This window comes from Quercus lobata, chromosome 9 (assembly GCF_001633185.2).
Source record: "Quercus lobata isolate SW786 chromosome 9, ValleyOak3.0 Primary Assembly, whole genome shotgun sequence".
In the NCBI taxonomy this organism is placed as follows: Eukaryota; Viridiplantae; Streptophyta; class Magnoliopsida; order Fagales; family Fagaceae; genus Quercus; species Quercus lobata.
Genome location: NC_044912.1, coordinates 12,019,589 through 12,034,570, shown reverse-complemented (window position 1 = coordinate 12,034,570; position 14,982 = coordinate 12,019,589). Strand labels below are relative to the sequence as shown.

At 35.0% G+C, this 14,982-nt stretch overlaps 2 protein-coding genes across 2 annotated transcripts; both read right to left on the bottom strand.

The window, feature by feature from the left end:
• Positions 1 to 1,436, bottom strand: LOC115960337 (probable membrane-associated kinase regulator 6). The gene is made up of 2 exons (XM_031079178.1): positions 633 to 1,436; positions 1 to 521 (listed from the first exon to the last, which is right to left on the bottom strand). Exons 1-2 carry the CDS (start codon positions 1,306 to 1,308, stop codon positions 514 to 516), a joined length of 684 nt encoding a protein of 227 aa, XP_030935038.1. The 5' UTR covers positions 1,309 to 1,436; the 3' UTR covers positions 1 to 513.
• A 4,335-nt stretch (positions 1,437 to 5,771) lies between these two features.
• On the bottom strand, positions 5,772 to 13,228 carry LOC115960732. The gene is made up of 4 exons (XM_031079713.1): positions 12,842 to 13,228; positions 10,947 to 11,099; positions 10,094 to 10,159; positions 5,772 to 6,554 (listed from the first exon to the last, which is right to left on the bottom strand). Exons 1-4 carry the CDS (start codon positions 12,998 to 13,000, stop codon positions 5,886 to 5,888), a joined length of 1,047 nt encoding a protein of 348 aa, XP_030935573.1. The 5' UTR covers positions 13,001 to 13,228; the 3' UTR covers positions 5,772 to 5,885.
• Between the last annotated feature and the right edge of the window lie 1,754 nt (positions 13,229 to 14,982).

The following is a 14,982-nucleotide window of genomic DNA, read 5'->3' as shown; positions in this document are numbered from 1 at the left end:
TAAGCATAAAGTGTTTACATAGTCATGAACTCTGGCATACATGCTAAAAGAAAAGGAAATCATTCATGCTTAACTTTCATCTCAACACTTTAGTGACTTTACTGTGGTCCTTCAAATCAGTACTACTAGTTTCGTATCTGTATAGAAGTGAAAATATACCATGAATTATACAATCCTCTTTTTCATACATTAGATACAACTTCACAGGAATAAGCAAGGCAGATTCTTAGTGTTCTTCCCATAATGAAAAAGACAAACACAAAATTATAATGTATCCTTTTTTGTTTTTCCTCACTACTTTCCCAATGCCAGAAAATTCCATGGCCGACCATTCACACTACTTCTACTCCCTTGTAGGACAAAAACTTTACGTTATCATTCCCAAAAATATAGGACAAAGGGACAAATAACATGTGGCTGATGATCCTCTTGTCACCTCACATTTCCTCTGTTACTAAACGTATCTTGAATTGCTCCTTTCCTTTCTTTACTTTTCTTTGTAACACCCTCAATTCATTTTCCTGAAAAATAACAAAGTTTGGAAAGCTGTTTAGAACCCAAAATATTTTGCAGAATGATGACAGTAATACAATAGTAAAAACCGATTAAGAAAGACATATATTAATATGTACCTATGGATCTTTTGCAATGGAGAACTGCCTCATAAATTGAACTCTCAGAGTCACAAGATTTGCGCCAATCATCATCAGCAGAGTAAGCTACACTAATTCTTGGAGATGTTTCTGATGAGTATACCCAGTTCTTCACCACCTTATGAACTCTTTTATCAACACTGTCAGCTTTAGAACTTGATTTGCTTCGTCTTAGTCCTTGAAACAATGGCCTAAGAAAATCCATATACTTTTGAAATATGTGCTTTGATAATCTTCGACACCTTCTAATACTTGAAGAGCGACGAGGAATATCATTTGGGATTAGAACTTTAGGTGCATGGGAAGAGGATGGCAGAAGGGTTGGAGTACTGCAATCTGAGGCCTTATAATTATAAGCCTCCATCTTCAATGGATCAACAAAGAGAGGCATAACATAGCCATTGGAAAAGAGCTCGTCTGCGTGAACCAGAGCAAGAGAAGATTGTGAAATTGGAAGATCAAACTTGAAATCCTGAGAGTCCCTAAAGAATCTCTTGGAGGGTGGCATTCTTGGGTCCATCTCAATGAAGGAGGCTTCATCGGATGCATCAAGCGAGTACCTGAAGGAGTTGTCTAAGCTTTCTAATGATGGTCTTAGGTTCACTAGCCAACTGTATGAAAAGCTTTCAATTGAAAGAGGCTGTGAAGCTTCCATGGATTAAGGTATGTTGGGAATATGAGATAGCAGAAGAAGACTAATATATACACTACAAAGGGAAATGCATACAAGGTGAGGTAGTGGCAAGCATAGGCCCTATATAGCACATATCTTTAATGTGTACATATATATATACCTCAATATCCTCTTTCAAAGAAATTGCTTGTGTGGTTGTCTGGCAAGAGACAACGAATTTTAATAATTGAAAAAGAGAAAAGAGAAAAGAAACAGAAATGTGAGCCCCAACAAGACCCATAATGTACTGTTGCATCACAAGTTTACCCCACTTTTTTTTCAATCATTTCTTTTTTTCTTTGTAACTTCACAAAGAAGATGGTTTCTCTTTTACAAACTTATTTTATTCACTATCAACTAGAAGTAACTAACTAAAGAGAAACAGAATCAGATTCATGCATGCTTCTTTTTTTTAAAAGTTCCAAGTCACCTATAGAAATTAAATAAAGAGACAGTAAGCACAATTGAACCTCTACAAAAGGAAAGTAATTCTAAGAAGTTCAATGTTTACGGGAAACAGGTTCATGCATGCTCCATTAATCATGCAACCTGCTCAAAAAACTAGTACAAAGAGTTCAACCAAAAAAAAAAAATTAATAATGTTGAATGTTTCTCCATAGTCCTATACTCTATACATTGTGGACAATGTTGATGATGCTTGCTTAGCTACCTCTGTTTGTCATTATCTTTTGATGTTATAATTTTTGTGCTAAAAACTTTTGAGTGGGCATGACCAGTTTGAAAAGATGATTTCACCATTTTGATGCTTACATCCTAACTGCTTCAGCACAAGGCTCTACCTAAATGATAAAATATTTGATTGTACCATGATATTATAATCAAATGGTGGTCTGGATAAAACAATATTACAATTGTTTAAAGGGAAAAGAAGAATGTTGCAAAGGTTTAAGTAGGTCATTCAGCAGCTTTAGAGCACAGTATGCTGCATTAAATTTTGGATGGTGTATTTTTTATCCCTCTCCAACACAATCTGGACAATAGGGTGACCTGGATCTGTTCTAGAAGAGCTGCATGCGTCAAACTCACATAATTAAACAAGAAAAATGTAAGACACAAAAGAAGAGTCGGCATATGCAACAAGACCAGTTTTTTACCAATTAACCATATATGGGGGAACAAGTTTTTAAAACTATGGAAAGCTGTTTTAACATTTACTCTAGTTAGTATTTTATGAGATGAATGGTGTGAGTTCTAACATATTTTTCCAAATTTTTGAAGCAGGAACATCATTATTTTCAGCACATCTGCACCTTACATGGACCATTAGCCAATAGGTTCCACCCTTAGAGGATTGGATTTAGGGTTTTTGGGTTTAGTTATGGTTTAGGGTTAATATATAGTACGGCTCTTTGGGTTTCGGTACTTAAATAAGATAAAAATGTATGTAATCACAGCCACACTCCCATAGACATATACAATAACAAAGTCTTAGTACCAAAACTTTCAAGGTCAGTTATGAATCTTTAACGAGTTGATTGGTGCTGACCACGTATATTATTCTCAGTCATTATGTCTTACATTTTTCCAACAATCTATAGTAATTTCTTGTTCAACAAAATCTTGTATCTTTAATTCCGCAGCACCATTATTCGATATACCACATTCAATTTGATACTGTCTTTTAATACATAAACCTCATGAAAATAGGTTATCCTTAATAGGGGGATGGGGATATATATGGTCCTAACTTTTAAATAATTTTTTGCATTAAGTGGCAGCTTTTATTCATCGAACCAAAAATTACGCTTGAAAATGTGACACCTTTACTTTTACACAAAATAATGGAACCTAGAAAAGAAAAAGACAGATAGCTCACACTTGAAAAAAAAAATAAAGTTGAAAAGGAAAAGAACAGAAAAAGAAAAAGAAGTGTGAGCATCGTATTTGCACTAACATTTGACAAGATTTATGAAAGGTAAATTCAGGAAACAATTCTTGAATTACTCCCTTTCATTACAACTTCAAAACAAATACACAAGAAGACACTTGACATAAATTCTATTTTTCAATACAAAAACAGATAAGAATAAATGACATCCATTGTCATATGTAGCTACATTTTTGTCCTTGAATCAGTTAAAAGATACATCTAAAATGTGAAGGAAAAGAATATGGAATTAAGAAAATATCACAACGTTATTGGTAAGGAAATTTCTGGCTTTTCCATCCACTAACAGTTAGTGGTGTTCAATTCAAATGACCTCAAGTTTAATTGTCAAAGAAGTTATATCCTTTTCTTTCACAATTGAGCTAATTACAATTTACAAACAATTGACAAAAACAAATATAGCAGACAAGGGTCCCCAGATTGTCTGCGAAAGAAATGAACATTGACTAATGTTTTGGGACAAAAGTCAGAAATAGAGAGTGACATGATACCAATTGGTCCCCCCTCATGTGGCACTTCAAGACAATAAGCAGCTGTGAGAGAATCCAAACACTCATAAATGCAGTTTAATATAAGAAAAGAATGTTTTTTTTCATTATGCAAAATTTGATTACAATTTGGAAGAAAAAAATCCATCAGTTATTAGTTGACTTACTACACTTCAGATACTGAAAAGCTTGAAACGCGAAGAAAGAACCTTGATAGCTAACTCTGTTGCCAATAATGTGGACTTAAAACTTGCACAGAGCAGCCTATAACTTGTTACATGAATACAATTGTATACCTGACTCTGTACACATGATTCACTGTATGCTGTGGGTTGGTCTCAGTGATTGCCATAACCAACAGTGATCAAGACCACCATCTAGTCCATAGGAAAACATGTACTCATCTTTCCCAAAGACAAGTTCCACTTCGATTCACTATTTAGTCATTATTACCAAATCAGTAGCATACATGATAAACTCGTCTTTTTGAGAGATGCTAGTAGTGTTTGCGCTCGTCTCTCAGACGAATTTACAAAAGGCTGTTTCCTAAATAATTTCTAAAAATGCATTATTTATTAAAAAAAAAATGGCCCATTTATGAGTTCAAAATTAATTGGGAAAAAAAAATTGATGCTATCATAATCTAAAAAAATATTGCCCATCCCAAATCATAGTGCACTGCATTGAACCAAGGAGGAGAAACAGTTGCAGGGCTCGCGACAGTTGTAATTGTCAAATGACCGCGGTTGTAGTGAATACAAATATGCCATGCATTACATAGCAGGTGGGCTCAAACCTATGCATTTGTCATGGATAAGGATCCTTTTCATTTCACTTTCAAATGAAGAGAATCCATTTCAAGGCTAGAATTTATTTGAGATAAATTAGAGAGAGAGAGAGAGAGAAATTTAAATCAAAATAAGCAGATAGCAGGATGTAAGCGTTACACTCTACATGATCTTCTCCATTTTACTAGAAATGAAGAGCCCATTTCACGTTTAAGATTTTATTTCTTGTATCAAACAATTTACAAAAAGTACTATCTCGTTTAAAATTTAAAATGGTAATTTTTAATTTGAACCATGAAATTAATCATTTTTGAATGGAGAGAATACTGATACTACAAGTTAGCTAAGCTTTCCAATGCCAATTCTATAAAGGGGTGGAGGATATGACAAGGGAGGCCGGAGTTCGTTGTGGCTGGCAAATTGTTTTTGATAAATGATACGCCTCAAATTGTAGAAGATCTTTTAAGCAAATTTTGGTGTCTAATTTAAGCGGGAACAGAGAAGAAATTTTTATTAAATGTTTATGAATGGTAAGTCCAAAGCACGGCCCAGTGTCAACTTAGGTGATGCTTCAGGGAGTGGAAGTTGTAATGCTCGTTTGAAAGAAAAAATAAAAAACCCTATGAAATTGTCGCAAGAGATGAAACAGAATTGTTTCCTCTCTCCACCTGCATGCAAGCCAGACCAAACATACCCAAAAAAAATAAAAAATAAAAAATAAAAGAAAAAATACAAGGAAAAGCAAAATTGGCATGCCCAAAATTGAAAGTACTAGTCAAATAATGGAAGTTGCTACACCTAGTGGGTTGCTTTGGCAAATTGAATCCTGGGATCATAAGCAACATTTAAAAAAAATTAAAAATTAAAAAAAAAAAATAAAAAGGTTACAAATCCACCACCCCCTTTACAGAATTGGCATCGGAGAGCCCAGCCTTCCGTGCCTCCATCCTCTCATCTGCACTCTGACATTGCAGACTCTGTATGGTTGTCTACCACTTATACATAGTCTCACTATTTTTTATCCACCACTCACATTGCCACATCACAATTGTAGCAATGAAGTTGTAAAATAGTTTGTGATCCTAGATTTTTTTCAATAAATTTTAGCCAGGACTCTCAAAGTGAAATGGAGAGGATTCTTACCATTTGTCACGCACGCACTACTCATGCTCATCAGCCAAGGGCCAACAGCATCAACCATACAATAGTTGCCAGCAAGCAGTAAAATTTCAACAGCAAACCAGAGAAGGATTACCAGGATTAAACCAACGTGAATTTTTTTGGATACGTTTAAACCAACTTGATAATTGTACAAAGTGGGACAAGCGATGCTAATTGAAACTTGATTTGAGAAGAATGGAGTACAGAACAAAATCATTTCATGAGATCTAAAAAAACAAAAGCATTCCACAAGCTATGCAACAACATCGATGGTAAAAGGTTCCTTGACCGGGCAAAGACGGCACCCATTACCACCCCAAGAAATATAAGTGGTAGCATCCTTTGCATATTGAAATGTGCCAAGGCAAAAGCTACTGAACTCACTAAAATTGAGCACCAAACGGGCATGTACTTGGTCAAGGAAGGAAGAAGGAATCCACGGAAAACAATCTCCTCCCAAATGGGGGCACAAACTGAAACTACTACTGCATAGAGGGCCATTGCCACTGGGTCTCGTGCCACTATTGATTGCTCAACACTAGAGACAGTGACAGGCGTAGAGGGAAGAATAGGCCACAAATTAAGGTTGACCTGTGAGAGTCGGTTGACAAGGGGAAACATGAGACAGCCCAAACCAACATCAAATTGCCACTTCCCTTCAAGGCTAAACTTGAACCAGTCGGATGGTAGGGGATGAAACCTTGTGAGACAGCGATGCAGGAGTGCTATCCCAGCAAGACCTTCAGCAACATCAGTCAAGAGGCTGTACAAGGCTTGCCCTCTGTATGTCAAGGATTCCTTCCTAAATCCTGCTGCGTGGGCTAAAAATGGAACTACCCAAGAACCTACCAACCAGAATGAGGCAATCCAGAGAAGCATAACCTGCAGAACCCAAAAAGCTTTTACTTTCCTATTCTTATTATTCCTTTCCACTCATATTCATTGTGACTAACAGCAAGATTTTTCATTTACTTCTCATGAAATTTAAATTTCAAAGTCAATAAGATAACATTATTAAACTTGTTAAACCTTTATTCATACATAAAAGATGTGATTGATTATATGTAATCCAAACTTTAATAAAAACATAAAAGCTTCAAAGATTTTTCAAAGTTCTTCAATAAAATACCCCACTCCAACAGTAGTTTTTATTTCTTTATGAATTACTTTGGGTATAAGACTTAACATTTCATAAATACTTCAAAACCTAAAAGGCAAATATAAGCTATTCAATATCATCACTACTATCTTATGATTAATGCACAGCCACTATCTTTGCAATCTAAAAAGCCCGTATACAAAACTTCATCTGATTTCTGATTAACCTAATTATATAACTAGCTGCCACAACTATAATATTGATTCAAATTGGCCTGTTCATTTGGCATTCCCATCATTTAAAATTATGCACATATGGTTGCAGTCTTTTAGCTTTTTGAAATTGGGATCTTGCTACTAAATTTAGGAGAAAAAAATGATAATAAATAAATAAGAGGAAAAAAAAACCCTATGAAAGTCGACTTTAATGGCCACAACTGATGAAGGACCACAGCAACAACCAATAACAACATAAAAAAATGCATCCCAAAACTAATTCTAATTCCCAAGCATTAATGTGGCACTTGTCAGATGACGCCAAGGGTACCTGGGAGCTTGAATAGGCTTTCTGGTAGATTATGACTTTTATTTTATTATGTTTTTGAGAATTTAATAGTTCTAGACAGATTACTGATTGTTCGATTTATTTTTTTAGTGATGTTTTAATTTCTGACAAGTATTAGTCATCTATTTATTTGAATGTAATACTTTCTATTCAATACAGAGAATAAGTTTTTCTAAATTTCCAGAATTTGTGAATATTTGTTTGTATCTCTTTTCTTCCACGTCCTTCAATTTCCCCCAACTTGAACCTTACAATCACTGTTGAGTCACCTTTAAAACCCTAGAATCCCAAAACTTCAAAACTCTAAACTATCCATCCATCAAATAGCTCAAAATAACGGCAAAAATAGCTAAATAGCATTTTTTTTGCAAACTATGTTGCAATCTACCACTGTTTCGAAAAAATGTAAGGATCTACCACTTTTTAGGTACTCAAATTTGGTGAAATCAATTTTTCCATGGTACTCAAGTACCATGGAAAAATTTTGAAAATTTTTTACGGTACTCGAGTACCATAAAAAATTTTCAAAGTATATTTTTTCAAAAAACTCAAAATTTTGGAATTCAAGTTTCATGGCAAACTCAAGTATCAAAAAAGTGGTAGATCCCTATATATTTCCAGAACAGTGGTAGATTGCTAATTTTTTTGCTAAATGGTGGTAGTGGACCATTTTTGCCTCAAAATAACCCACAAACAGCCAAATTACTGTTCACGGGTGACTATTCACAGCCCTAGAACAGCAACCTAGACCCTTGGTTTTCCCCTTTGTTTCATCACAACTCCTACTATTCCTTTTCATCAATAGACACCCTATATTTCTACTATTCTCCTGCAGATTTTCCCACCAATCCTGAACCCTAACTCTTCAAAGTCCTAGCTGCCCAAAACTTCCAAAGTAGATTCTGTTTCATTTCCCTTTGTCCCACATCAATGTCCAAAAGAAATCCCTCTTGACTGTAATCTACAGACCATGTTCTTATATGATGACTTCATAATTAGCCTTATACACTATGAATGCATCCCAATGTTCTCTTCATATGATTACTACGATGCCCCAGCTATAAGTGGAATGTATCATCTGCCCCCAACTCCATCTTTAACGCAATCAACACAAACTCTTTCATTGCAAAGCCAACACCACACTACGCACACACATCAAGTCTCCCACCAAGGACTGTCAAATCCATCACTTTTTTCCCATCCACCATGTTTACACAAATACCACCATGCAAACACTCACCTTCTCAACACCACACTACCACCTCCCACACCACCATTCACCTCACCATCCTAGACATAGAAATCATGTTTCTCCCACTAATTAGTTTACATCCAAAATCCTCCCTGAAGTTGATTAAGTTATGAACGTTCAAAGATTGTTAATTATAAATATCGCACCTAGGCTGCTCACAGGTTGAGTTGGATTGAGTTTGGTGTCAATCCACCACTTGACCGGATTTATTCAGGACTGAGTTGGTTACATCTGCCACTGACCAATAAAATGGTTGGAACTGTTACTCAGACTTAGCAGTTGGGTGCCATTTAAATAAAAGATAAAAATAATAATAATAATAATAAATAAAAAATAAAAAACCCTCAAATGACCCAAAGGTACCAAACCTAAACAGTGAATCTGCTGCTTTAGTTCAAGCCATTAACACTGACTCAGATTTGCAGGCTATAGCTCAGATTGGCGGCAACTGTCTTCAATCTTCTCTACAAAGGTAGCTCTAGTTCAAGCCATTGATGGCAGCTTGGATCTGTGTACTGTGGCTCCAATCAGCGAGAATTGGCTTTGACCAGGCTCAGATCCGAAGGTAGTAGCCGAAAGAGAGAAGAAAAAGAAACTGAAAGAAGAAGAAGAAGAAATGAGGAGGACTGAGGAGAAAGAGAAATATAGGCGGCGTGTATGGGTCTTGATGAGATCTCCGGTTTGGGTACTAGGAATGGGAGATGCATCAAATGATTTGATTGAGGGTTGAGACACTAGTAAACATAATGTTTCGTTTTTCGGAGGACCAACCTGATACCCACTCACTCATTCTTTCAATCCCTTAATGCTCAGGTCGGATGGTTGAGGTGGTTGGATGAGCATCCCTTATTTGAGACTGTTTTTTGGTTGGATAAAGCTTTATTGAATTCAGAAAATTGTGCTAGTAAAATTGATCATATCTAAGAATTTCTTATTTGCAATTGTTTCTCAGCAAGAGCTCCAGCATGAAAACAGTTTTATTAGGACATATCTCCTCAATCTTTTTCTTTTTTAATTTTTTATTTTATAAGAGGACATATCTCCTCAATCTTGGACATAACTAAAGTTGAATATAAATCTGAAATCTAAAATCATGATAACAATATAGGGTTCAAAATTTTTTTAATAGGTAAATAAGGGGGGAGGGGAAGGTGGGGTTTGAATCACAAACATGGGATACTAGGTTCACACTATCATATAGACAACTCTTATTGTACACCCATGTCAAAAGAATGCCCTTTAGGTAGAGATTTGGCCCAAAAAGCAGACATACATATCATTCTCACCAAATGGAGAAGAAAAACAGAGAGACAAAGGGGAACATTGACGCAAAGATTATTTATGGTCATGTAGGAAACTTAAATCTATGCATAAGTAGTTGAGTGGATTAGCTTCAATAAAATTGCAATTTGCAAATAAATTTATATGGTAAATAGTAACTAGAAAACTTAGTGCAAAAAGATGAATGCCACATAACATCAAAGTAATATAAACAGAATGCTTCACCTGTACTATGGTCTTTGCTGTCCATGGCACCGTCCAAGGCCCTGCACCAAAAAGTGCATCTGTAACCTGCAATATTATCACAAAATAGATATCAATCCCAAAAATGTGCAAAACACTTGGTTATCATTCTTTAAAGAGGAAAACATTACACTAGTGTAAAACACTTTATGCAACAACTCTTTAAACTGAAATTAACAAAAACTTCATCTAATTTTCAGTAGATTTTGTTTATGATAGTTATGGAGTTAAAAAAGATCAGGTCTATTTCAATACTATGGCTATGGCCTATAGGTCCATAATAATCATATACCAACCAATAGTAGATACCGTTTGGTTAGAGCATTTTAATGGAATGAGGTTCAGACTTCAGAAATCATCAACTAAAACATGTAAGGGTGAGTAAGCACCAGACTTTACTAGTAACAAGGCATTAAGATTATGTTTATGCCTCTAGTCTTTAATGGGTTCAGGGTTTAATTAAGAAGAAAATTATATACAGATGAATTCATTTACATCACAGTGACATGAAAACTGAACGCTGATACCACAATCCTTTTTTTAATGGACAAAATATAAAAATGAGATCAGAAATCATTTTGGGTACGTGCAAAAAAGTAGTGCATCCATAAAGAACATAGAGATTAAAAAAAAAATTATTTGAGAGAGATAGAAAGAGCATTCAAAATCAATCTCCCCTTAGAGGCATAAACTTCAATTAAACAGTCACAATCCCCCACCCACCCCCCCCCCCCCCCTGCGGGGGCCAAAAAAAAAGAAAAGAAAAATGGAAAACAAATAATCCTAATCCAAAGACTGAAGATCATTGCACAAATGTTATAAAAGAAAATCCTACCTTTCTAAGTCTTGAAATCCAATCTTTCTGCACATCATTTATTTGATTGAATCCAGGCTTCACCAATTCTTCTGATAATTTATCTTCTACAAACTCGGACTCAGGTATTGCAGATGAAGATTCTTCATCCCTAAGACACAAAAATCTCCATTTCTACAAAACAATAATGGTTTAGCAATGAATAGCAAGGAAAAAAAAAAAATAATAATTCATCTTAGAATCAAATATAAGTAAATAAACAGGCACATGGGGGAAGTGTCAACTCAGAAGGGCGGCTGATTCAGAGAGTATGTCAGGATGTTAGGGGAAGAATAACGTAGTGTAAGCATATGAAGGACAATCCAAAACAGGATTTCTGTGCAGCATATGGAAGATTCCTAACAGTGTGCTGCTTTGATATGTTGTTTATTTAGTTTTTGAATTTTATTAATTTGCTGGTTGTCCAGCTGTAGGATTGCTTAGTGGGAACTTGGTGTAGCTGAGAAGCTTGTTTTCTGTTGGGAGTTTGTGGTTATGCTCAGGAGTTATACCTGTGTTTTGATTAAATCAAAATTTATCATTCATTAGGGGAAAAAAACCCTGATGAATCAATCATTTATTCCAAATCCGATGCAACATAACCCGCAACTTGGCCACTGAGAATTTTAATGAAATGTAAGGAGAAGTAACATTTGAATCCTTAGGGTATATAGAAAGCTCAACCCAACAAATGAAAATAATTGTGCCAGGTTCAGTCAGGAGATTTTTGTTCTATCATCCCGGCTTGCTAACAGAATGGTTGAATGGAGGTATGTATTCTGATCAAACAAAACAGATTTAGAGCTTTTTATGTCTTCATATATGCATTTAAGAAATCACAAAATTCAGCCCAATAAACGGGGGTTTGTTCCCCTAAGTGATTTATGAGAGAGCAGACTGTAATTGTCAGTGGGACAAAGGATTCTTTGATTTGACTGGTTAAAAAATCGTGAGTTGCTGAAGGGGTCCAATCAGCACCTAGAAGGATGATGTTGATGAGGCATATTCATAAGTGGGGTGGAAAAAGACTAATTTGAAGAGCCAATGAAAAAGAACAGAAATAAAGGAGGATTCCATAAGCGGAAGCTGAGATCAAGGAATGGAAAGATGCCTCAATTGGTAATGCTTTTGAAGCAAATCCACTTTCAAGGTTACAGGAAGTTACATAGGCATCATATAAAGAAGGTACTGCACGATGAAACAGAAAATTCTACAACAGAGTCCTCAGGACTTTTGGGGCAAAGGCATTTATTCTCGGACAGTGGGTGCATGATGTGATTTTAAATAAATAAGAAACAAGGACAGTATCTACTGATATAATTACCCAATATTAATAATCACTGGACCCTTGTGTGATGGCAAGTGCCCTCTGCCAAAGAAATATGTTGCGAGTTTGAGTCCGGGGAATCAGACTCTCCAAATTTGTGAGAAAGACAACCTACCAAGTGCCAACCACACTTTTTTTTTTAATAATTGCTAGTGCAAACACCATTGTTCACATATTTCAGAAAGTTAGTAACTTTTGTAATTAGCTTCTTATGCCTCCAATAGAAGCTCTAAGGTGTCTAATAGTATATATATATTCAACTATTCATCACTTTAGCTTTAACAAAATTCAGTTCACCCATCCAATAAAATGAACCAAAGCATATTCCATTTCTTTTCCCCCCCCTGCTTTAATTTAATCCTCAAAGATTCCAATCCTATCATTTCTATTAACAAATTCCAAAACCCCACAAAACCCATTTAAAAAAATCAAAACTTGCACCTAATTTCATTTCAAATTCCTCACTTTCTAGGCAAACAAACAGCCAACTTCAAATTCACTAAACAAATGGAAAGAGTTTAAGAGAGAGAGAGAGAGAGAGAGAGCTTACATTTGTTGGAAAGGTACAAGGTTTTGCATTGAGACGAGGAAGGGTTGGATTGAAAGAGAATTGGATGAGTCTAGGGTTAGGGTTCTTCTTCAAAACCCTAACCCTAGAATTGGGAGGAGAGAGAGAGTGGCAACATGGGGTCGTTGTTGAGGCTGACATCGTGGCGGCGCCGGATTGGTCAGAATCCGGGGGTGTAGAGGGCTTAGATTATGCATTAGATATAGGAAATAAAAAAAAATCCAAAATTTTTAGATAGATAACGATGTCCTATCACTATGAGCTGGGAGGAGTGAGTTGGTTGAGGCTTGCGGTGTTGGAAGTTTCAACGAACACGGGCGGAGAGAGAGTCTGCGACGTCGTTTTGACTTTTGACAGCAGAGAGAGAAATACCAGAAAGTTCTTTGCTTTTACCATTTTAACAGTTATTAACAGTTAACAGGTTTAACCGCGGCCTACCTTTAGATAACTCTACTTTACACACATATAAAAACTACAACATCAAAAGTCAAAACACTTAAATTTACACTTTGTGCACATAGAACATGATAATTGTTGTATACATTTACTAAGAAGTATATATTATATTATTTTTATAAATATGTATAATATTTGTCACTTTTTATGTCTCTATAATGTAAATTAACATTACATTTTACTATGTAAAAAAGAAATTTTTCTCTAGAAGTTTCATAAAAAATCTATTGACAATTGTTCCAACTAGTTCTACACTTAATTTCACAATTTGTTAATTTATATAATAATATGAGTAATGAAAACTTTTTGATCACTACTTTACTTTACGTCAATTACTTACACTTTTAAAAGTCAACAAATTGTAAAGAACATTGTAAGTGTGCAATTGTGACCTCTAATGCACCAAATGATCGATAATGCATTTAGTAGGACATGATTATTTTTCAGCCATTTGAAAAGAGTTGTTTGAATAAGGTGTACCTACAAAGAAGGTGAAGTTAAAAATGTTGTACTTAGGGAAGGTTTCATTTGATAATGCATTACCTAACGGGCTACGAAGGAGATGCTCGTGTGAATGCCATTCAAATTCCAACACGTGTAGAACGATCCCTATACAATATTCCATTAGACATGCCTTCTTTTTGTAGTTACAAATTTACAATAGCTTTGAAATCTTTGAAATACACAACTTTGTTTATTGAGTTAACTGAAATTACATAAATATATATACAACTTGAAATGATATTAATTAATTTCATATTATTGGATGGAATGATCAAGGTTTTTGATGATTATTTTTTTTCTTTTGCGCACTCGTAGTTGTATCTTACACTGCAAGTTCAATTGAAAATGATGGGCCAACCAGAGGAGGATTTTCTACTTCCATGCAAAGAAATTTTCACGACACTTGATCTGAATGTCAATTTAAATTTAAAATTAATGAGCCATAAATTTATGGCTTTGCAGTCATGATAGAAGTGCCTAAATTTCAACAGTTGATGTATTTAGTCCATTTAGACATGATCTTCTACCTTAAAAAATTGATAAATGTTGAAAAAGAATGGTATGTGAATTCCATTTTCAATGACAATTTTGATGGAGCTATTTATTGTTAATGTCAAAGTGCAGTCTCTGTTATGTTGTGCCCATACGAGAAAATATAAAAATTTACTTTTGAATAGAATTCTCCCGCTTAAAATTTCAAGTTAGTTTAACCTCTTGCTCTCTCCATGATACACAACCAACTTATATGAGCTTTGCAGTAAATGTACGTACAAATTAATAAACATGTATCTAATTAATGTCCATCTTTATATATCAATACCATGCACATATAATTTAAATGGAAAAGCCTGTTACACATGTGAATCCACATGCTACCCAAAATATATTGAACTCATGACTTTAAGTCACGATTGTGTGCAATAAACAATATCCTAGTTTGAATCCGACTTGTGTTCTTTTTTAACTGTTGTGAATTTTTGATACTGTGAGGCAAAGTTGCACACTAGATGCCATCCTTTTCTGATTGTTACTGTCAAATTTCAGTTAGGGCCTTTATTATGACCCTAAGACAACAGATATTACTAATACCATCTCAGGTAAATGATATAGTTTCAGATTAAGCAATCCAAGTCTTGATATAACGCCACCATGACCTCAAAAAG